The 24,535-nt window shown below is 45.1% G+C and overlaps 3 protein-coding genes across 10 annotated transcripts in view; 2 read left to right on the plus strand and 1 right to left on the minus strand.

The window, feature by feature from the left end:
* Window positions 1-427: 427 nt before the first annotated feature.
* On the minus strand, window positions 428-10,468 carry LOC117409793 (queuine tRNA-ribosyltransferase catalytic subunit 1). Its single transcript, XM_059008058.1, has 10 exons — window positions 10,064-10,468; window positions 9,445-9,513; window positions 9,088-9,226; window positions 8,221-8,299; window positions 6,958-7,073; window positions 5,757-5,895; window positions 3,826-3,901; window positions 2,754-2,863; window positions 2,517-2,601; window positions 428-1,186 (listed from the first exon to the last, which is right to left on the minus strand). The coding sequence occupies exons 1-10, from the start codon at window positions 10,367-10,369 to the stop codon at window positions 1,034-1,036; spliced, it is 1,272 nt and encodes a 423-aa protein (XP_058864041.1). The 5' UTR covers window positions 10,370-10,468; the 3' UTR covers window positions 428-1,033.
* Window positions 10,469-11,827: 1,359 nt separating this feature from the next.
* LOC117409809 (uncharacterized) lies at window positions 11,828-16,551 on the plus strand. The gene is made up of 4 exons (XM_059008059.1): window positions 11,828-12,310; window positions 14,661-14,851; window positions 15,243-15,381; window positions 15,937-16,551. The coding sequence occupies exons 2-4, from the start codon at window positions 14,686-14,688 to the stop codon at window positions 16,283-16,285; spliced, it is 654 nt and encodes a 217-aa protein (XP_058864042.1). The 5' UTR covers window positions 11,828-12,310; window positions 14,661-14,685; the 3' UTR covers window positions 16,286-16,551.
* Window positions 16,552-21,338: 4,787 nt separating this feature from the next.
* Window positions 21,339-24,535, plus strand: part of LOC117965659 (dynamin-2) — a 60,839-nt gene continuing 57,642 nt past the window's right edge. For 6 of the 8 annotated variants that reach the window (XM_059008156.1, XM_059008154.1, XM_059008152.1 and 3 more), the window contains exon 1: window positions 21,343-21,725. In XM_059008156.1, the coding sequence (XP_058864139.1) occupies window positions 21,565-21,725 (161 nt within the window). In that variant the 5' untranslated portion in view covers window positions 21,343-21,564. Of the gene's footprint in view, window positions 21,726-24,535 lie in introns of all 8 variants that reach the window. The other 2 variants (XM_059008159.1, XM_059008157.1) reach the window with 2 other exon arrangements.

Genomic DNA, 24,535 nt, shown 5'->3' on the forward strand with positions numbered 1-24,535 from the left:
AAGTAGATTATTTCCCCCTATCCATGTTCATTTAGCAATGGCCATGTTGTTTTTTGTAAGGAAACGTTGTCTGTGTTTATATTTAATGTACGAAAGACGAATTTCCTTATATAAATGACCTTTTTTTTTTTTTAATTTGAGGGAATATGAAGCTGATCCTGAAAAAGCGGCTTCGTGTCCCCTCAGCATTACAAATACAACCTCATAACATAACCCCAACCCTAAAGAGCACCTCAGTAAAAAGACGACGTCACAATTAGGGCCCCCTCTTTAATTTAATCTGCTTCCATTGACGTCGGTATAAAGACATCCTTCGATATCAACGCCACTATCTGCAGCCCCAAACGAGCCCCGGTTCAATTACTGCACTACCACGGTGTTGAAACTGTAGTTTCAGGTTTTTCATCGACTGACACGACAAGAAATAAAAGTTTTAAAATCCAAAAGTTTATTTAAAAAACGCATTAAAAACCTGGATCAACCCTAAAATAAAATTCACCTGAATGTGTAATACCAGTTCTGAGCAACAGGTGGCGATACAACATGGTATAGATCAGGGGAATTAAAAAACAAAAAACAACATTTGAAGCAATATACTGCGCTAACAGGGGCCCAGGCTGGGGTACACGCGAGACTTTCTGTAAAAATCAAAATCACTTTTACCATTTCGTTTCCCTACTCGGCGCTGGGTTTGGGAACTGTATGGTGTTCTGAAATTTGTACAGAAATGGTTGCAGATTTTGTCACATACTATGTGTAAAAATATCGCGTGGTTTTCTTGATAGGGCTGCTGTGTGTGTGTGTCTGTGTGTGTGTCTGTCTGTCTGTCTGTGTCTGTGTGTGTCTGGATCAGTCCCTCAACGCCTCCTCACTGTGTGTGTGTGTCAGTGTATGTGTGTGAGTGTGTCTGGATCAGTCTCTCAACGCCTCCTCACTGTGTGTGTGTGTGTGTGTGTGTGTCTGGATCAGTCTCTCAACGCCTCCTCACTGTGTGTGTGTGTGTGTGTGTCTGGATCAGTCCCTCAATGCCTCCTCACTCCAGTGTGATGCCCACTGATGCCAGCGCCTCCACGGCCCAGCTCGGGTACTTCTCCTGGCTGCTGTACATCCTCTCCATGAAGCGGCGCACGAAGGCAGGGAAGCTCTGCTCCACGATGCTCTGCCGGACCGAGCGCATCAGAGACATCTGAAGAGAGAGGGAGAGGGAGAGGGAGAGGGAGAGGGAGAGGGAGAGGGGGGGAGAGGAAGAGGGGGAGAATGGGAGAGGGAGAGGGAATGGGAGAGAGGGAGGGAGAGGGAGAGAGAGAGAGGAAGAGACGAGGAGAGGGAGAGGGAGGGAATGGGAGAGACGGGGAGAGGGGGAGAAAGGGAGAGAGGGAGAGACAGGGAGAAGGAGGGAATGGGAGAGGGGGAGAAAGGGAGAGGGAGAGAGACAGAGAGGGAGAGGGAGAGAGAGAGACGGGGAGAGGGAGAGGAAGAGGGTGAGGGAGAGAGAGAGAGAGAGACGGGGAGAGGGAGAGGAAGAGGGGGAGGGAGAGAGGGAGGAAGGGAGAGGGAGAGAGAGGGGGGGCTGGTAAAGACTAGCGCGGACAATGAGAAACACGTGTGTGCATTTTACTGCTGTTAATGACTAGGGCAGGGGTGTCCAATCACCGTCCTGGAGGGCCTTTCCACAAGCACCACTACACACATGAAATACCCAGGACCAATTCTGAACTGATCACTTACCACATGGCTAGAGTGAGTTTCTAAGTCTGTGTCGTCCTCTAGTGCCCAACCCTGCAATTACTTGAAGCACCAGACAGGACAGTGTGTAAGAGGTGCAGTGCCACACAGATCCAGATCTGGTACAGGACAGTGTGTAAGAGGTGCAGTGACACACAGATCCAGATCTGGTACAGGACAGTGTGTAAGAGGTGCAGTGACACACAGATCCAGATCTGGTACAGGACAGTGTGTAAGAGGTGCAGTGACACACAGATCCAGATCTGGTACAGGACAGTGTGTAAGAGGTGCAGTGACACACAGATCCAGATCTGGTACAGGACAGTGTGTAAGAGGTGCAGTGACACACAGATACAGGTCTGGTACAGGACAGTGTGTAAGAGGTGCAGTGACACACAGATCCAGATCTGGTACAGGACAGTGTGTAAGAGGTGCAGTGACACACAGATCCAGATCTGGTACAGGACAGTGTGTAAGAGGTGCAGTGACACACAGATCCAGATCTGGTACAGGACAGTGTGCAAGAGGTGCAGTGACACACAGATACAGATCTGGTACAGGACGGTGTGTAAGAGGTGCAGTGACACACAGATACAGATCTGGTACAGGACAGTGTGTAAGAGGTGCAGTGACACACAGATACAGATCTGGTACAGGACAGTGTGCAAGAGGTGCAGTGACACACAGATACAGATCTGGTACAGGACAGTGTGTAAGAGGTGCAGTGACACACAGATACAGATCTGGTACAGGACAGTGTGTAAGAGGTGCAGTGACACACAGATACATACCTGGTACGCAATGTTGTGCACTGTGATGTGGTGCATGGCAGCCGTGTCACTCTTAAACAAGGCGTGAAGGAAGGCACGGCTGTACCTGGGGGGGGGGGGGCAGAGAGGGAACAAGAGCTTAATAAACCAGACTCGCTGACAGAGGAGAGAAAGAAGAGAAAGAAAGAGAGAAAAACAAAGGAAGTATTTTGCTGCTGGTTGGAGACCGATGGGGAATGCCCTGGCGATTCCTCTTACCTCCTGCAGGTGGCGCACTCGCAGTCCGAGTCAATGGGCTGGAAGTCTTTTGCAAACTGCTTGTGTTTCAACTGCAGGGAACCCCAGGGGACCAGCGCTGAGCCAAACCTCTGCAACAAAAACACGAAAAACAGCCGTGAGGGCCGAGCTCTCCCCCGACAACAGCGGTGCCTGGGGGACCCCCCTGTGTGTCTTCTACGCTTCATTCCATCTGAGCTCTCAATTACTAAGCCCTTAACTGAACTAACAATTAGTGTAATTACACCTTTTTTTAATTGTTCTCAGCTCCTAATAAGTTGTAGATTTCAAGTTATAAATAACATGTTCAGTTAAGTTGAAATCCCCAATGTTTAAGAGCTGAAAACAATTAAAAATACCTAATTAAGTGAAGTATGAGTTCAATTAAGGGGATAGTTAAGTAATTGAGAGCTCAGTTGGAATGAAAAACAGCAGACACAGGGGTCTCCGAGGACCAGGGTTCAAACTGCTCTACAATATTCATACCTCTCTCTCTCTCTCTCTCTCTCTCTCTCTCTACATAACAATTCTAACAGTGAAACTACAAATCCCATCAAGTCTAACAGTGGAACTACAAATCCCACCAAGTCTAACAGTGGAACTGTGTGGAGGCTGTGTGGTCCAGTGGTTAAAGAAAAGGGCTTGTAACCAGGAGGTCTCTGGTTCAAATCCCACCTCAGCCACTGACTCATTGTGTGACCCTGAGCAAGTCACTTAACCTCCTTGTGCTCCGTCTTTCGGGTGAGACGTAGTTGTAAGTGACTCTGCAGCTGATGCATAGTTCACACACCCTAGTCTCTGTAAGTCGCCTTGGATAAAGGCGTCTGCAAAAAACCCCCCAAAAAACTACAAATCCCACCAAGCCTAACAGTGGAACTACAAATCCCATCAAGTCAAACAGTGGAACTACAAATCTCATCAAGTCAAACAAACAGTGGAACTACAAATCCCATCATCCCCCAGAAGGCAGTGGTGCCTATGAGACTGCAGGCATGATTATAATGCGTGTTATCTGGCCCGCATGTTGGTTTCAGTTCTGCTGTACGGTACTCACTGCAGTTCTGGTGGGAAAGACACAGTCGAACATGTCACAGCCCAGAGCCACACACACCACCAGGTCCGTCGCGTACCTGAAACGAACAGGAGCGATCGTGAGAACGAGCTTCTCCGCACAGGGACAGCACATCACTTAAACTGAAGCCGCTCTTCTGTTCGGTCAATGAAACTGGCTTCAGGTGAAAGCAGCTGAATGATTATTACTCTGAAGCATCAATGACAATTCCTCATTTTAACAGAACACTGCGGGCTGCAATTTTGACCAGTGGTGCGATTTGGGTCGGCGCCACGCTTGACTCACAGTCACACCAGGGCTCTGCAGATACTCACGCTAATTCCCTCTCGTTTGGTTGTTAGTAGCTCATTGATCCTAGAATCTCATCAAGCAGCTTCTTGAAGGATCCCAGGGTGTCAGCTTCAACAACATTACTGGGGAGTTGGTTCCAGACCCTCACAATTCTCTGTGTAAAAAAAGTGCCTCCTGTTTTCTGTTCTGAATGCCCCTTTATCTAATCTCCATTTGTGACCCCTGGTCCTTGTTTCTTTTCTCAGGTCAAAAAAGTCCCCTGGGTCGACATTGTCTATACCTTTTAGGATTTTGAATGCTTGAATCAGATCACTGTGTAGTCTTCTTTGTTCAAGACTGAATAGATTCAATTCTTTGAGCCTGTCTGCATACGACATGCCTTTTAAACCCGGGATAATTCTGGTTGCTCTTCTTTGCACTCTTTCTAGAGCAGCAATATCCTTTTTGTAACGAGGTGACCAGAACTGAACACAGTATCCTAGATGAGGTCTTACTAATGCATTGCATAGGTGAGCATTGTAAAGCTCCGTGAGGTGTGGTAAAGGACATTAAAAAAAACAGCCCAAACCACGGTAAACTCTTCCATAAGGGAAGGCATGCCAGAACGTTATCAATTCACTATCGATGCAGAACCACTGCGTGGGATACCAGAGGTGCTCAAATACTCCAACAGACGCTGCTTCAAAATGCATTTGGTGGCAAAACCGACCGCTGTTTTCATTCGTTCCCAGAACAAAATTTATAAATGGGCTGGATCAAAAAAGACTCAAAGGAAACCAAAGCACGAGTGAAGTCTGAAATAATGAACACACTTACTGTACAGAAGAGCGTTCCTCTCCTGTCTTTTAACAGGGAAAGGGAGGGGGGCAGGACGGTGTTTACCGTATAGTGCGAATTACACTTTTGTCTTCCAGCCAATTAATAAAATCATTTTTAACCCTTTCCGGTCCATGTCGGACCCTGTCCGACATCATCAAATAGACGCAAAAAGCAGGTCTCTAGTCGTTTTTTCTCCGGAAAAAGCTGAGAAAAACATTCAATGGCCGAGTGAGACCGATAGGAGCCGAGAGAAGCCGAAAAAAAAAGGGGGCGTATCTCATGAATACAGATCGCCCCGACACCACATAGATAACATGGACATACACAAACAAGATAGCTGCTTCTGCATCCAGCGCTCAAAGAATATCACAGACATCTGCAGAGCTTTTTGAGATGTTATAGTAATAAAATAATGACTTGGATCACATTATTGAGGAGTTTGGTGATAAAACGAGTGATCAGGAGATGATTTATCGGTATGCACGACTATGAAGAGGTATGTGAAAAATACAGCGAACAAGGAGCGGGGCTGGAGATGCAGTACTGAGTGTCCTGTTGATATGCAGAGACTTTTAAACCTGTTTTACTGTGAAAAAAAATACTTTTAAACAGCGCGTCTAAAATAAACTGTGCATGTGAAAATAAATTGGACCTGACGCGCCTGAGACGCACTGAATAAATGGACCGCTAAGGGTTAAAAGAAGACCCGAACACACACGCAGGCGAGACATTAGTTGTGCATTTGTTTGCAATGGCGCTCACACGGACTGTCTCGCTGAACCCTACAGAGCAGGCAGTGTTACCCGACTCCCATGAGGTATCGAGGTTTCTCCCGGGGAAGGTGGTCTGTGCTGAGGGTCACCATCTTCCAGAAATGCTCCTTCTCCTCCCCGCCGCTCAGCCCCCCGATAGCGAAGCCAGGGACCGCTCTCTTCGTCATCTCTACGGAGCAAAGAACAGGAAAAAAAACATTCCAGCCAAGAATTCTGGGGTTCCAACTAAGAACAGAAACAGTTTAGGGGAGGCTGTGTGGTCCAGTGGTTAAAGAAAAGGGCTTGTAACCAGGAGGTCCCCGGTTCAAATCCCAGCTCAGCCACTGACTCGTGTGACCCTGAGGAAGTCACTTAACCTCCTTGTGCTCCGTCTTTCGGGTGAGACGTAGTTGTAAGTGACTCTGCAGCTGATGCATAGTTCACACACCCTAGTCTCTGTAAGTCGCCTTGGATAAAGGCGTCTGCTAAATAAGCAAATAATAATAAACTATATTCCAGGGCTGGAAATAATGCTCCCGCTGCACAGCGGTTTGATCCGTTCCTGGTTTCACTAGGATTTTAATAACGAGACACATCTGAGCTTGTCACCCACTAATCCCCTACGCTCCCCTGCCTCCAGAGCCCGCTCCTTCTCCACCCTTGCTCCGCAGTGGTGGAATGACCTTCCTACAGATGTCAGGACTGCCCAGTCCCTGACCACATTCCGGCGCCTCCTTAAGACTCACCTCTTCAAAGAGCACCTGTAGAACTCCTCTGTTTGTATCCTGGGACACTATCACCCTTCATTTAAATGTGCTTCATTTTGCTCTTACCTGCCCCCTATTTTACTGCATTTAATCCTGTACTTCAAAATACTGTAATCTGCCAAGTGTTTAACCTGTAGTACTTTGTATTTAATCACATCCTGATGTAACTATCACTATTATCTGCTGTATTATTGAATTGTGGTTTGTCACACTTGTACTTTGCTTGAACAAAAGTTATTGTATTTCTTGCTCTTATTGTATTACTTGTATTGTAACACTTGAAATGTATTTGCTTACGATTGTAAGTCGCCCTGGATAAGGGCGTCTGCTAAGAAATAAATAAAAAAATAAATAAAAATCAGCTGGTAGTAAAACCTGGAATGGGTGACTCTGCTGTGCAACAGGAGTCTGATTTCCGTCCCTGCACTCACTTTGTAACAGTTCTCATACAAATCTCTGAAAGCAGCCCAGTGATTGGCACGCACCTTCCAGGCACGTCTTCCTGAGTTCTGGGTCCAGCCCCCCTTGAATGATGGCAAACAGGTTCTGTCTGTCTGGGTTTCCATTGGCCTTGATGCAGCGATCCAACCACCGGATAGATCTGGGGTGAAAACGATATTTAAAAAAAAACCAAAAAAAAAAAAACACCTTCGTCAGAAGCAGTTTTCAAAATCTGCAAAACTCGACACGCCTTCACAGGTGCACAGCTGGTGCGCCACAAACAGCTTTATCAAGGTCTTCTGCACAAATTCAATACATTTTTAGTGAAAGACAAACAATGGCCTTTGAGTCTTATATTAGCCTTTAGCCTGCAGGGAGCACCACTGTGGCACGCTGCAGTAAACGATGGCTTTGTTAGTCCTCACCTGCTGGAGCTGGTTCTGATATGAGGCTAACAATGCTGCTTGAAACTGTAGCTGTCATTCAGAAATGATCCCGGGTTTCTCATCTCTCAACAGTAAAGGCGTTTCATTATCTACAGCATGCACTTAGAGCACAGGGTTGTTGAGGGTAGGTTGAAACACACGGGTCAGACTTCCACAGTGGCGAGAAGCAGCAGGATTAGAAATTATATATATATATATATATATATATATATATAAGGAATTCTCACATTTTAATGAATCTTTAAGGGAACTGACTCCTAGGTCTGCAGTGCGACACACAGATAGACAGACACATACAGAGACTGACAGACAGACAGACTGACAGACACAGAGTCAGACAGACAGACTGACAGGCAGAGAAAGACAGACTGAGACAGACAGAGAGACAGACAGAGACAGACAGGCTGACAGACAGACACAGACATACTGACAGACAGACAGACTGACACAGAGATAGACTTACAGAGACTGACAGACAGACACAGACAGACAGACAGACTGACAGGCTGACAGAGAGAGAGTGATAGACAGACAGGCTGACAGACAGACACAGACATACTGACAGACAGACAGACTGACACAGAGATAGACTTACAGAGACTGACAGACAGACACAGACAGACAGACAGACTAACAGGCTGACAGAGAGAGAGTGACAGACAGACAGACTGACACAGACATAGACTTACAGAGACTGACAGACAGACAGACACAGACAGACAGACAGACTGACAGGCTGACAGAGAGAGAGACAGACAGACAGGCTGACAGACAGACACAGACATACTGACAGACAGACAGACTGACACAGAGATAGACTTACAGAGACTGACTGACAGACAGACAGACACACAGACTGACCTGTGCATCGCCTCCTCCACACGGGGTCCTGTCACAGTGCTGCTCACCACATCATCCAGCTGCATCATGATATCCGAGCCTGACCACAGAGAGGAGGAGCGAGGCACTCAGGTAAAGACAGTGCAGTCCGAGCTGAACTCACTGTGACCCAAACATCCCACACGCAGGGGAAGAAACCCACACTACAGCGCTGGCCAAACGCTCTGCATCACCCGACAGAACAAACTCACTCTGCTTCATAGAGTCGAATGAAACCTGCCGTTACCTTAACATAATGAATTATTATTATTATTATTATTATTATTATTATTATTATTATTATTATTATTATTATTATTATTTATTTCTTAGCCGACACCCCTTATCCAGGACGACTTACAATTGTTACAAGATATCACATTATTTTTACATACAATTACCCATTTATACAGTTGGGTTTTTACTGGAGCAATCTAGGTAAAGTACCTTGCTCAAGGGTACAGCAGCAGTGTCCCCCACCTGGGATTGAACCCACGACCCTCCGGTGAAGAGTCCAGAGCCCCTAACCACTACTCCACACTGCTTTGTAGTTTTCCATATACTTAATGACAAACTGACATAAATTGAAATAATGTGACATTTCAAAATCTAACATGAAATACTGTACTGCTATTCTAAGACTTTTGCAATATCATTTCATAGTTTTATTTTATTACATGATGTTAAATAAAATATCTAAATTATGTTCATGTGGTTTTTTTTTCTGGTTTTTTTTAATTATATCTCAAACCTAAAATTCTAAGTGATGCTGAACTTTTGACCACAGCTGCGCCCAGTCCTGGGTTTCAAAACTACCCTCAATTAGGTATATTATTGTGATGAAGGTACCCAGAGAGTTCTGAATGCCGATGGACTCTTCGGGAGTGAGCAGGATCTCTTTGCCGTCGTACGGGGAGCGGAAACGCACCCCCTCTTCCGTCACCTCCGACAGCTCCACCAGGGACACCATCTGGAACCCTCCGCTGTCCTGGGGAGGGAGGGAGCACACACGCACCCACGCACGGACACACACACACACGCTTATTAACCAATAGTGCTGGGACAAACATCCAATTATTCCAACCAACTGTTTCCATAAATCCTGCTGCTCGATGTGGTTCGATACTCTCTGTGCCTCGCATGCAGGCATCGCTGCCCGGCTGACCCCAGAGGACATTCAGAGACTTTAACTGAAGCCCAGCTCACCGTCAGGAGGTTGCGTTTCCAGTCCATAAAGCCGTGCAGACCGCTGGCTTTCTTAATGAGCTCAGGACCCTAAAAAAAAAAAAAATAAATAACTGTTGGTACTGCTGGGCTGCATGTACAGTTTTTAAAAGCAGATTAACACAAGCAGATTAGACCCGTTTAAAAACAAGATGGAATTGAATCCTGCAGTTTCTATGGCTTATCTCTTTTCCAATGTTCTGTTTACAGCCTCCTGTGCATCATACCTTGTAGGCGAAGTTCGGTATGTTTATATTCCCCAAAAGGTACAGTCATTTTAGCTGTAGGTACACAAGCTTGCTCTCCTTTGAAACCCGTTTGAAGTCCACCCATTTCCAGTCCTGCACTTTTTTTAAAATGCAGGACAGGAATCAATTGCAAAAGGGTCTTCGCGGCTTGAAACTCACGCTATCCTTGCACCCGATCCTAGGATTCAGAACTCACTATATTACTGAAATGATCACGTGGCGGGTGCAGTTTGAACAATCAGACCCCTAATAAAAACGTATGTTATTTTTTTTTTTGGTTGTACCTCACCCGAAACAGTGTCAGATTAGCGGGTCACCTGCGTGGTCAGCCATGCAACACCACGTGTACATACCGGTCTCATGCCCAGATGGTAGGTGTTGCCGAGGCATATCTGACAGCCGAGCGCTTCCAGCTGGCTCGACGTGATTCCCTTCAGCGTGCCCTGCGTCCCCACCGGCATGAACACCGGGGTGCTCACCGTGCAGTGCGGGAGAGTGAGCTCGCACGCCCGGGCTTTGCTCACCGGACATTCCGCCACGATGCGCAGGGCGAGCGGGGCTGCTGCAGCAGAAGCGGCGGCGGCTCTCCCCGCTGCCATGCCAGAGCTGAGGGCTCCTGCACCGGCTACAGAGGCGGCAGACACACCGCTAGCAGCCATGCAGGGAGGAAAAAAGAGACACGAAAGTAAACACACGTGGTTGGGGAAAAAGAAGAGGGCGGAAGTAAAGCGGATATGCACGCAAGGGTCTCGCTGACGCACGCAACTAATGGCAACGAAAGGTTCCGTGCCCAACACGGCACGGTTTAACCGTGAGTCGTTTTTACCCCCCAAAATACGTCGTGCATGTTATATTATTACGACTCGAGGGTTTCCACCTGCCCCTGTTTTCCCTGGATCGTCCTGGTTTTGAGGAACGTGTCCCGGGATTGCAATAAGCCATCCCGGGACAGTAAGAGAAGAGAACGCTTTTTTTAAATATCTAAATCTTACGCTGTCAGTGCATCAGACGCACACTATGAATTGGCTGTCAATACTATAAAAGTAATATTATCGCAATATAATCGACTGTACGATTTCTAAATAAACTTTTAACACACCAGCGTGACTGCTCTAGATTGAGACGAGAAGCACCCCGAGTTTAAAGATCCCAATTCGTTTGAAGAGACAACGGCAGTCGGTCGGACTCTTTAGAATCCAATCCAGTCAAAGCTAATACATAACGGTGTTGTATAATTATTAAAATATACTTTTCTTCATATATATATATATATATATAAATCAATATCTGGGTTCTAGTATATATTCTGTTTTGATTCTTAACTCCAGGTGAAGTAAGAATATCTATCTATCTGTCTATCTATCTATCTATCTATCTATCTCTATCTATCTATCTATCTATCTATCTAAAGGTTAATTGCACGCTGTATTTGCTTCTAACACGATGTCCTTTCATGTGCAACGATGCTGCAATCGGCTGCGGCAGAGACATGCTCGTAAAGGAATCAATGCAAATATCTCTCAACATGACCTGTTTGCTTTCTGTGACCCGAAGCAGGCGTAACACGGACTAGTCCAATAGAGAAGAGACAGTCCATCTCAGAACCCGGTGCTGGAGGACTGGACTCCACGTCACGTTTCAGAACGTCGGGAGTGATGTTCCAAACTATTAACACGATATTCTAGAACAGCAATAAACTGTTAAGAAAAAGTGTCATGAAACAGCATCGTCACAAAAAGAGCGCCAGACCTTATCAAATACAGCTGTGGACAAAAGTGATGCATCACCTATCAATGTTAGAGCTGAGAGACAATAATAATAATAATAATAATAATAATAATAATAATAATAATAATAATAATAATAATAATATGAACATAAGGCAGATATTTTATTTAACAAAGAAACTACAAAATTATATCGCAAATGTGTGCCAGAAGCCATAATAGCAGTACAGTATTTCATGTTAGATTTCGAAATGTCACATTTTTCAATATTTGTCAGTTTTTGTCTTATTCAGCCAATCGCCGCTCTGCAACACCAGGGTCGAAATGAACCAATTACCTATCAACAATTAAGAAACGTACTTAAAAAAAAAAAAAAAAAAACCTCTTAATCTTGGAGGATGCATTAGTTAGACCTCCTGTCTGTGTTAATTTTAATCCGAGATGCACTACACCCATATTTAGCCCGGCGGAGTTTCAAATAGACCCTACACGCAATTTGCAAGGATCGCAAGTTTACAATCTGTGTACAGAAACATATTAGCAGGCCGCGTTTGATAACCTTCTAAAAGACAGGATCGTCTGTTTGCCAAAGTGTCAGGCAGTGTTTGCTCAAGCGCTGGGTGCGATTTACACACGATTCCTGCAAACTCCCCCAGTCTGGATTACCTGCCTGTCAGCGACTCTCGCCTCCCGGATGGTTTCAAACCGGTCGGCACGGTAACGGAGTGAAGGAATTGCGACAGTGAGTTCCTCTGGATAAATACAGATCAGGACTTCAGAAGTACGCTTCAAAACTCAAGAGTCACTTCAATTTGGAACTTATTTTTTTCAACTGGCTGAATCAGGTCGACTATCGCCGCTTCAAGAACTCAAGTAAGTCTTGGATGCTTTTACCTGTGCAGAATTTTATAAAACACCCGAATGCACTGTAAGAAAACACATTTTAAACCATAATTTATTTTTAAAATGCTGTTTTATAATGATTACAATACTCTAACTAGTTTAGCAAGAAAACACATCTAAGGAACTACAATAATTAACACTAATATGAAGTATTGTGGCTAAAAATTTAATAAATAAATCCAGTATTATCTTTTTATATTTATTCACGTTATACAAAATTTAGCATCACCCTAGAATTAACTTCATGAAGTCGAATGAAACCTGCTGAATAATGTCACGTTAACATATTGAATTACACACCGCTGTGTAGTTTTCCATCTACTTAACGAAAAACTGACAACAATTGAAAAATGTGATATTTTAAAATCTAACATGAAATACTGTACTACTATTATGGCTTCCGGTAGACTTCTGTGATTTCATTTTGTAGTTTCTTTGATTACATGATAAATAAAATAGCTAAATTATGTTCATTTTCATGCTATTTCAGGATCCTAGCACCTGCTGTACAAAGAGATGGCCGATAGTGTCTTAATTAAATTAGCAACACACATCCCCCGCCAGATTAAAAGCTATATCCGCGTGATCACGTTCTGTCAGCAGTATGGACTCAATGCTATAGAATGAACACGTCACTGCGGATTATTAATCACAATTTAATTTAAGGAAACTCGTGTGATGTCTGGAATGAGTGCGCACGATACCAGCTGCTATGTTAGCGAGCTTTCATTTACCGATTGCATTACACTATGGAACACAATTTTTGTTCCTGGGTAGTAAGTGTTATTTCCTAATTGCTTATGCCTCAAAAGTATAGAAAATGGCTGTTATTCCCCACAAACTTTGCTTTTGTGACCAGGACAGTGATATTTTGAAATGTACCTATTTCCAATGAGAAAACATAAAGTCAGAAAAAAACAACATATGAATCCAAATTAACATGTATTCATACTAAAGTAACACAAAAATGACTACAAAAGATTTAGAAGTGAGTAGTTTTTCGAGATTTACGATTATACTGTAAATCACTTTCACGAATCAGCCCCCAAATGTAGTCTCCCATCATGTTCTCGTTATACTGTCCTTGGTAGCGATGTTCAAAGTCCAGTATATCCTGGTGGAAGCGCTCGCCTTGCTCCTCCGAGTACGCTCCCATGTTCTCCTTGAATTTATCAAGATGAGCATCAAGGATATGGACTTTGAGGGACATCCTACAGCCCATTGTGCCGTAGTTCTTCACCTCAACCAGCTCCACATAGTTTTCGGCCTTGTGATTGCCCAGGAAGCCCCGAACCACTGCGACAAAGCTGTTCCAAGCCGCTTTCTCCTTACTAGTGAGCTTCTTGGGGAATTCATTGCACTCCAGGATCTTCATCTGTGTTCCGATGAAGACATCGGCTTTGACCTTTGCCCAGACAGCTTAGAGAAGAAGTCTTGAAGGTACTTGAAGGCTGCCGACTCCTTATCTAGAGCTCTGACAAATTGTTTCATAAGGCCCAATTTGATGTGCAGTGGTGGCATCAGCACCTTCCGGGGGTCCACCAGTGGCTCCCACTTGACGTTGTTCCTCCCCACAGAGAACTCGGTCCGCTGTGGCCACACACCTGTAAACAGGTATCGTTCGACACAGCAGTGTAGCGCCTCCTTATCAACAGAAACCAGACGGTGATCGGTTTCCTAATTCTCTGGGGGAAAGCTCAGACAGGGCGATGGTCTGTGGTCAGGAGAGGATTCCGGTAGCTGTTTCTCACTCGCACCGATGAGTGCCTGTCTTATGTATCTTACCTAAATGCGCGTGCGTGAAGCGGAACTTTGAGAACTCTGCTTGCTCTCTGTTTTTTCCTAGCAATATCTAAACGCTGTCAGTTTCTTGCTGGGGGTTTGCATCGTTGTTCCAGACAGTGAACATCCATCTCTTCTACTAGAGGTCATATGTGCCCCACTTTATCAATTCCATACCCCCCTGTGCGCTCCAGTCGTGACTGAGGAGCGTGACGTACAGTATTTAAGTACGACCGCTTCCCTCCGCTATATCCCCACGCACAGGACTTCATCCCCAGTGGCAGAGATTAGCAATCTGGCCAACTGCAGTAAACTACAGTAAACTACAGCACGCTGAAATACTACCAACAAAAGGTAAAGCCTGGTTGTCGGTACTGCCTCCATTGTATGGTTTATTATCGCGCTAAGTGTGTACAAGCAAACTGGAGAAGTGTATAAATCAATCTGTGACAGCTTTGATAAGATCATTTATTCTATATTTAAGTATCTGTGGAGTTTCTTGCGCTCGCTGCAGTCTCGCTGTGTGTTTCTGCTCCAGCTTCGAGGCGCGGTGAGACTGAGAGATGCAGCGGGGGCAGCGCGCCGAGCTGGCGGAGAGGAGGAACAAGCACGCGGAGCAGAGGCTGAGCCGCAGCCTGAGCTCCCTGGAGCAGCGCTGCGGGAGACGCCTCGCCTTGCTGCAGGAGGAGAGGAGGCAGCTGAGGCAGGAGCTGCTGCAGATACGTACGGGTGAGGAGGGGGCTTCGGCACAGCTCTGGGGGGAAATGTCCAACAGCATTGGAAATGGCGCACGAGAGTGGAAATGTAGGGTCTGTACTGAAATATTAGCTGGTGTTTATCAGCTGAAGACCCCCCTCTGTTCTTGGTGATATTATTATTATTATTATTATTTTACTTACAACCGTCTCACCCGAAAGACGAGCACAATGTTAAGTGACTTGCTCAGGGTCACACAATGAGTCCGTGGCTGAGGTGGGATTTGAACCCGGGACCTCCTGGTTACAGGCCCTTTTCTTTAACCACTGGACCACACAGCCTCCTCATATATAAATTGTGAGACGGGGTTCCCCGATTTGGATTTTCACTTGATTCCCATCTCTTGTCCTCCCATCCCGAACAGAAAAGACCCCCTCTTTGGAGAATCTAGCTGTGGAATTCCGTCCCGACTTTCCCAAACCTCACCTCTTCCGAAAACGCCTCTCGCTCCCGTCCCTGCAGGTGGCTCCCCTGCTGAGCTCCAGAGCAGACTTGCTGGCCAGGTAGGTCTGTTCAAAATTCTAGCTGCTGCAAAACTTTTTTTTGCCAGAGCTGTATTTGATAAGGTCTGGTGCTCTATCTGTGAGCGTCCTGTTTTGAAAGATTATTCAAATGCATTTGGCAAAATACAGACTGAAACTTCACATCGATAATTGCAAAGGGAACAATCAAAAAGGGGCAGCTTTTCTTGATCAATTCAAACTGCTCCCTGTTTTAACAAACTCCTTTCATCAGGCTCCTCGTGTAATCAGTTCTGAAATGACTTCAGACACTTGGAAGTTCTTAATTAACCTTGCGATTTGCTTCAAGGTGTCGCAAACCGCTGTGTGGTTAATTGCGCTTGGATTTGGTTACACGGTAGCGCTTGCTAAAGGCATTTGATGGATTGTTCAGATGCATTTGAAATCATTCAAATGCGAATACTGTGTAATTCATGATTTTGCATTCAAATGCAGATGCACTGGCACTCGAACCCAGCCCTGGTCGAGATCCCAAAGGACTGTGAAACCATCAGACTGGGAAATCCACACTGATTCCTTGGTTTGATATTTAAACAGGCGGCGCTCCTTGATTACCGTCCCAGAGGACTTCCAGAAGAGAATCAACAGCTTCCTGTCCGACCTGGACCTCCTAAAGGGGGGCGTGTCCGAGGAGTGCGTTACCGTGGCTACGGAGGAGGGGGCGGGGCAGGAGCAGGCGGGAGAGGAGAGGAGAGGGAGGCAGAGGAAGGATTGGGCAGCCGCGCCCCTGGAGGAGGCCCTGAGAGAGGTGCGATACTGCAGATACCTCCGTCACGGCGAGAGACCCGACTGGGAGCGAGAGCTGCGGCTGGAGGAGATCTTCTGTAAGGAGGAGGGGAGGTCGGAGCCGGCTGGGGAGGAGTCGCCCGGTCTTCAACGTGACTAACGTGTCAAACTGAGTCTCCGACAGGCATTCCGGAATATATGACATCTCCCTTTTTGTCATGATGGGCTAGACAGCGAAACTAAGCTTGAAAAAGGGCTTTATTATCTGTATTCTGTACGTTTTGTTTTAGATATTTTATAAATTCTATCATCCATAACTGTAGCGCTGAACTGAGATATGCTGTACATTCTAAGGCAAACAAGTCTTTTTCAATGTCTTTTAAATGTTTGAATGTGTTCAATAAATATCCAGTTGTGTTAATTAAATGTTTGTGAAATGGTAGTTCAGCCAAGCAGTAAGTGTAACTCCATGAAAAAAGACTTCTCGCCGTGAAGTTTGTATGTACTGATAAGGTGAAAAAAAAAACAATCGAGAAAGCGCATGGATGTTGTCATTTTATAGCAAAAGTCAAAGTCTCTGCAGCTTACAATTCCAGCAACTGTCAGTGGCCGTGTGTTATCACTGGCATCAAAGAACACACAGACTCTCACACACACTCTCACACACACACACACACACACACACACACACAGACTCTCTCTCTCTCACACACACAGACTCTCACACACACACTCTCACACACACACACAGACTCTCTCTCTCTCACACACAGACACACACACACACTCTCTCACACACACACACACACAGACTCTCTCTCTCTCACACACACAGACTCTCTCTCACACACACACACAGACTCTCTCTCTCTCACACACAGACACACACACACACTCTCTCACACACACACACACACAGACTCTCTCTCTCTCACACACACAGACTCTCACACACACACTCTCACACACACACACAGACTCTCTCTCTCTCACACACAGACACACACACACACTCTCTCACACACACACACACACAGACTCTCACACACAGACTCTCTCTCACACAGACACAGACTCTCTCACACACACACACACACACACTCTCACACACAGTCTCTCTCACACACACACTCTCACACAGACTCTCACACACAGTCTCTCTCACACACACACTCTCACACAGACTCTCACACACAGTCTCTCTCACACACACACTCTCACACAGACTCTCACACAGTCTCTCTCACACACACACACAGTCTCTCTCACACACACACTCTCACACACAGAGACTCTCACACACAGTCTCTCACACACACACACTCTCACACACAGTCTCTCTCACACACAGAGACTCACACACACAGACTCACACACACACACTCACACACACACACAGACTCTCTCACACACACTCTCACACACACTCTCACACACATTCACACACACTCTCACACACACACACTCACACACACACACAGACTCTCTCACACACTCTCACACACACAGACTCACACACATTCACACACACACACACACATTCACACACACAGACTCACACACAGACTCACACACACACACTCTCACACACACTCTCACACACATTCACACACACTCTCACACACACACACTCACACACACACACAGACTCTCTCACACACTCTCACACACACAGACTCACACACATTCACACACACAGACTCACACACAGACTCTCTCACACACACTCTCACACACACTCTCACACACATTCACACACACTCTCACACACACACACTCACACACACACACAGACTCTCTCACACACTCTCACACACACAGACTCACACACATTCACACACACACACACACATTCACACACACAGACTCACACACAGACTCACACACACACACTCACACACACACACAGACTCTCTCACACACACTCTCACACACACAGACTCACACACATTCACACACACTCTCACACACACAGACTCACACACACACACACACACACATACACACACAGACTCTCTCTCTCTCTCACACACACACAGCTGGTGCTGGAGCCCGTTATCTCTGGTAGTAAACTGCTAGGTTTTATCAGTGCGAGATGTGCCTGGGCTTGCATCAGCCCTAGTGATTAAAGATTATCTCTAGAACAGGCTTCTCCAACTCGATTACATTCACACGATGCACTTGACCTGTAGTGTTTGAAAATGAGCGTGGAAGCACAGAGATACGCTAAAGCATAGTAAAAACAAATCTATAGCAAACCGTGGTAAACTATGGGAAATGCACCGGGGAATACTGCAGCATCAGTGCAAGTCTGACCCTGTGTAAACTTTTAGAAGGGTCAAGGTCCTAAGATAGGAATTGTAAAAGATGGAGCTTGCATTTACAAACAACAAACGACCTTCAAACCAGCCAGATTACACACGTGGGTGGGTCCTGTTGTAGATAGGATTCAATGCACACGCAAACAGCAAGAACGCAGCCACGGGCAAATTCATTTCTGAAAGTAAACTCTGGGGTAGTTCCTTTAAACGTGAAGCAGCTTCCAGAGGAAGCATTTCATTGTTTTTTTTGGACGTTACTTGTGGGGAAAATGAACTTTAAAAATAAAAATTAAAAACCCAGAAACACTGTGTCAAGGGAACTTTTGTAATGTGTAGCTTTATTGAGACAAGTGTGTGTGTGCGTTACATGCATTTTGTAATTCTTTCAAACCCCATCTCCCTGCAGCGCAGAGCGATTTATCTCATATGGTAACATAATAATAATTAACAAGATTCCCCCTCCCCTCCCCTCCCCTCTCCCTCCCCTCTCCCTCCCTCTCCTCCACTCCCTCCCCTCCTCCCCCTCTCCCCCTCCCCTCTCTCCCCTCCCTTCCCCTCCTCCCCTCCCTTCCCCTCGCCTCCCTTCTCCCCTCTCCCTCCCTCCCCTCCATCCCCTCCCCCCTCTCTCTCCCCTCCCCCCTCTCCCCTCTCCTCCCTCTCTCCTCTCTCCCCTCCCCTCCCCTCTCCCTCCCTCTCCTCCACTCCCTCCCCTCTCCCCTCCTCCCTCCCCTCTCCCCTCTCCTCCCCCTCTCCTCTCTCTCTCCTCCCCCTCTCCCCTCTCCTCTCTCCCCTCCCCTCTCCCTCCCCCCTCCCTCCCCTCTCTCCTCCCCCTCTCTCTCTCTCCCCTCTTCCCTCTCCCTCCCCTTTCAAAAAATGTTCAGCTAATTAAAGACTGGAGGAAATGAAAATATGGCCCTGTGTGTCATGCTGTGCCCCCAGAATATACTCAAAATCAAGATCTCAATGAGGCTTACCTGGTAAAACATTTGAATAAATAATAATAATAATAATAATAATAATAATAATAATAATAATAATAATAGATATATTTTTTCAGTCTGACATTCAAGGGCAACATCGCCCTCTACTGGCTTCTCGTGAGATAACACTGACTTCCAGACACCGGCGAATCAAGGTGATTGAAATCATGTGCAGGATGTGGGATGGAATGTAAGAGATTTTTAGTTTAGTTCATAACGCGTATTCCAGGATTGCTTGGAAGAAGAACACGCTACACACCGATGAGGTATAACCTGAATTACCGTTGATTCTTCAATTAGAGATATCAAAACTATCAGTAATTCAATTCTTGATATGAAAAATGTGTGGATAATGTTATTTCAGTATTATACTACTACGACTGCAATAATAATAATAATAATAATAATAATAATAATAATAATAATTTTCTTTTTTTTTTTTGCTAAGCTTTCTTTTGACACATTACCTTATAAAGCTGAAATGAAATTGTTTGGTTGTAAAGGTCACAGAAATAGAGCAACACGCACTGCTTCCCGCGTTGTACTGATGAAAACCCCAGCCTACTATAACACTCCACTACAGGGTGTAATCATGGTATCAAACGAGTTTCACTTCTTTATAACGCGTGTAAACGGCTCCGGAGGGTATCAAACGAGTTTCACTTCTTTATAACGCGTGTAAACGGCTCCGGAGGGTATCAAACCAGTTTCACTTCTTTATAGCGCGTGTAAACAGCTCCGGAGGGTATCAAACGAGTTTCACTTCTTTATAGCGCGTGTAAACAGCTCCGGTTAGGGCTCTGGACTCCTGACCGGAGGGTCGTGGGTTCAATCCCAGGTGGGGGACACTGCTGCTGTACCCTTGAGCAAGGTACTTTACCTAGATTGCTCCAGTAAAAACCCAACTGTATAAATGGGTAATTGTATGTAAAAAATAATGTGACATCCTGCAACAATTGTAAGTCGCCCTGGATAAGGGCGTCTGCTAAGAAATAAATAATAATAATAACAGATGGACTTCAATCGGTGGTCCTCCGCCGGTTCCCTTGCAATGCAGACTGAGTTTTGAATTTTTTTGCTTCGTTCTGCGCTTCAGGTCCCCAAATCGTTTTTGGACTTCCTTCACCGACCTGTTTACGGTTGCATTTATTTCGTCGTTTATTTTATTCCGTATTATAAATTTGTTGCGTGGCCTCGGACCTTTTTGTGCCGTACAGAACAGTTTGGTGTTGCAGAACGCCCTCGAGCAGAAACTCAGCTTGTACGGGCTGAGAATTTCTTTTTTTCCTTTCTTGTTTTCCCAGTCTTGCGACGAATAAACGTTAAACGGGGAGTCCGGGCTATTTGAAATATGACTAACTTGCCTTGTTTATGAACCTGAAATATTACTATGTTATAATATTATATAAATACGACCCACAATGTGAATGGACTGTCAATACTATACAGTAGTCATATGATCAAGTATTGGTTGAATACAGCACTTCTAAAGAGAGTTTGCGCTTTTAACAACCAGTATTGCGTGTGTTTTACTACCAATTTATTGAAGGAAGATAAACACGTTATATTCAGTTATCTTAAACAGATGGATGACGTCATTGTGTGTTATACAATCCCCAAACAATAAAAACGAACAAACCAAAAAAATAATAGAGTTCTTCTATCACGTGACGAGCGCAAACAAAAGTCTTGGGAAAAAAAAAAAAAAAAAAGAATCCGCCCGCCTACAAAATCAAAGATAGCCAATCCAAAGTTAGAAAAGCCATGAGCGACACCTATCCCGACCAATCGCCGTCTTTGCGGGTTGGGCTATAAAAAATTATATTTCTCCCCGCCTTTTCCATCTGACGGATTAAACCGCTGGCCAATCAGAATCTCAGCTCTGGTGACAGGCAGGGCTCCTGGCCAATAGCGGCGAGCGGAGATAGACGGTTGTCAGCGAGCGGAGGTCGGGTGTCGGCTGACCGGATGAGAAGTTGTGTTTGTGGACTTTCTCGTTCGGTGTAGTTTTTATTCCGCTTCCTTTAAGAGCAGAGAGAGGGAAGGAAAAAAACAAAACAACAACAAAACAGACCAGTAAAGACTTCCTCAAGACATCCGCAGAGCCGCTCTAGAGCCAGAGACAGCCGAGCGCAGCCATGGGGAACCGGGGCATGGAGGATCTGATTCCCCTGATCAATAAACTCCAGGACGCCTTCAGCTCCATCGGGCAGAGCTGCAACCTCGACCTGCCGCAGATCGCCGTTGTCGGCGGGCAGAGCGCCGGTAAGAGCTCCGTGCTGGAAAACTTCGTGGGCAGGTGAGCAACCAAAACTCAAAAATGTTTATTCATTTTTCAAAATTCATAATAGAATCGAATCCAACTGCTCCTTTTTTTTTTTTTGTAGTACGACCCGAATTAATTCTCTTGTCCGGGGAAGGGGGTGTCATTCATAGAAGTTCACACAACCGGGGGAAACGTAAAGGAGGCTGTGTGGTCCAGTGGTTAAAGAAAAGGGCTTGTAACCAGGAGGTCCCGGGTTCAAATCCCACCTCAGCCACTGACTCATTGTGTGACCCTGAGCAAGTCACTGAACATCCTTGTGCTCCGTCTTTCGGGTGAGACGTAGTTGTAAGTGACTCTGCAGCTGATGCATAGTTCACACACCCTAGTCTCTGTAAGTCGCCTTGGATAAAGGCGTCTGCTAAATAATAATAATAATAATAATAATAATAATAATAATAATAATAATAATAATAAACGTAAACTGGCTGACTGTTCTTGGCTGATCTGAACTGGGATCCACCCCAGGCGCCTGGATCGTAGCTTACGCCAAATCCGTAGCGTACCGACACACACACACACACACACACACACACACACACACACACGCACACACACACACACACACACACACACACACACACACACACACACACACACACACACACACACACACACACACACACACACACACACACACACACACACACACACACACAGAGCCGGGCTATATCGGGACACGGCGCGTTCAAATAGAAAAAAAAAACCACGATTGTTTGCAGAGAGAGACAGAGAGGGAGAGAGAGAGAGAAAGAGAGAGGGAGGGAGGGAGGGATGAGAGAGTGCGGAAATCCACTGCGCCATGACGTCATTGTTGTCTGTGTCCGTCCCGCCGGAATAAATAACTCAATTTAAGAAGTTATAAGACTAGGAGTCTAATTTCTAGCACTTACAAGCCATAGGTTTGAACGAAATCACATTTTTTTTGGTCACTGCTGCTGTCTGCAGTTCTGAAAAAAAAAGCTTCGTTTCAGGAAGTGCTTGTATATTAGGAAGTGAACTGACGTCAACAGACCAGAATGGAATGAAATCACACGTTTCCTGATATGCTGGTATACCTGGTGCGCCAGGTAACGCCGTGTAACGTCAGCAATCTGTACTGTTTTTATAACTGGGTGGGGACTGAACAAGTGACACGGTTTCACGATCACGATCACACCCAAACCCTGCCGTTGTCATTTTTCAAACGGTAGTAAACGACTCTAATAGTTTCCCTTTTGTTCCCAGTCCGAGAGACAGACAGCTACCTCTGTCTATGTAAATACGGAACTGGCACAGTCGCTGTATTTATTATTTATTTCTTAGCAGATGCCCTTATCCAGGGCGACTTACAATTGTTACAAGATATCACATTATTTTTACATACAATTACATTATTATTTACACATTATTTTTACATACAATTACCCATTTATACAGTTGGGTTTTTTACTGGAGCAATCTAGGTAAAGTACCTTGCTCAAGGGTACAGCAGCAGCATCCCCCACCTGGGATTGAACCCACGACCCTCCGGTCAAGAGTCCAGAGCTCTAACCACTACTCCACACTGCTGCCCTGTATATAACAGACACGAATTACTAACGCGCATACATGGACTCAAATCAGTAGAAAATCTGCTGACAGAAGCTTTTTTTTTTAATTAACATTTTTTATTTACCACTGAGACCAGTACAAAAAAGGGCAGTAGTTTTATATCAAGACGGAATCAACGTTAATGTTTTTTAGACCTTAAGTTTAGAGAGAGAGAAAAGTGGGGGTCGTTTACAGCAGGGAAATAATCTGCGTTAGTGACGTTAATAATTATTATTATTATTATTATTATTATTATTATTTATTTCTTAGCAGACGCCCTTATCCAGGGCGACTTACAATCGCAAGCAAATACATTTCAAGTGTTACAATACAAGTAATACAATAAGAGCAAGAAATACAATAATTTTTGTTCAAGTGTGACAAACCACAATTCAATAATACAGCAGATAATAGTGATAGTTACATCAGGATATGATTAAATAGTGATAGTTACATCAGGATATGATTAAATAGTGATAGTTACATCAGGATATGATTAAGATAATACTGATAGTAACCTTTTTTATCACCTTGACTATGGTGCCAGGTTACCATCGTGTACTAACTGTCACCTTTTTGCAATAGCGCCACTTCTCCAAATAAATACTCAATTTCGCCAGCTGTAAACAGACCGGAAATACTTGGGCAACCTGGTTTTGCAAGTCCTTCTGCCGAACAGCTTCACTGAGAGAAACAGCCGGAGAGCGAGTCGATTTGAGAATCAATGTGAGCTTACAAGAATAATAACAGTACCCCCCCCTTTCTTGATCCTGTCTAGACGATGCTGTTTAAACTGTGTTTATAGTGTTTAACTGTAGTTGTGCTGGAGTTTGAAGATTTCACACATTCCATCCTGCAGAACAATGATAATTGAGAGCTTCGTTTTTTTAAACAGAGTTGAAGGAAACCAAAAAAAAAAGTGACAGAAAATTATAAAAATGCAAACTACCGTAAATACCGTACGTATTTCATAAAATGTCAGTTTGTTCAATCCTGCACTGAAACTGAGGGACAGGCGAATGCAGCGTTTACTCTTTTCCGCAGACGCTGTTTCATTTCTTGCAGTTTTTACTGTGCGGTCTGTGCAGCGCACTTGGTCCTGCTATCTAATTAAACGGAATATAAAAACCTGGGATTTCACTGTGTTTGTGTTTTTGTGGCCACCACAGACAGCAGGGATGGAAATAAGGCTCCGATTGCATAGCAGCCTGATC

This window comes from Acipenser ruthenus, chromosome 36 (assembly GCF_902713425.1).
Source record: "Acipenser ruthenus chromosome 36, fAciRut3.2 maternal haplotype, whole genome shotgun sequence".
NCBI classification, from domain to species: Eukaryota; Metazoa; Chordata; class Actinopteri; order Acipenseriformes; family Acipenseridae; genus Acipenser; species Acipenser ruthenus.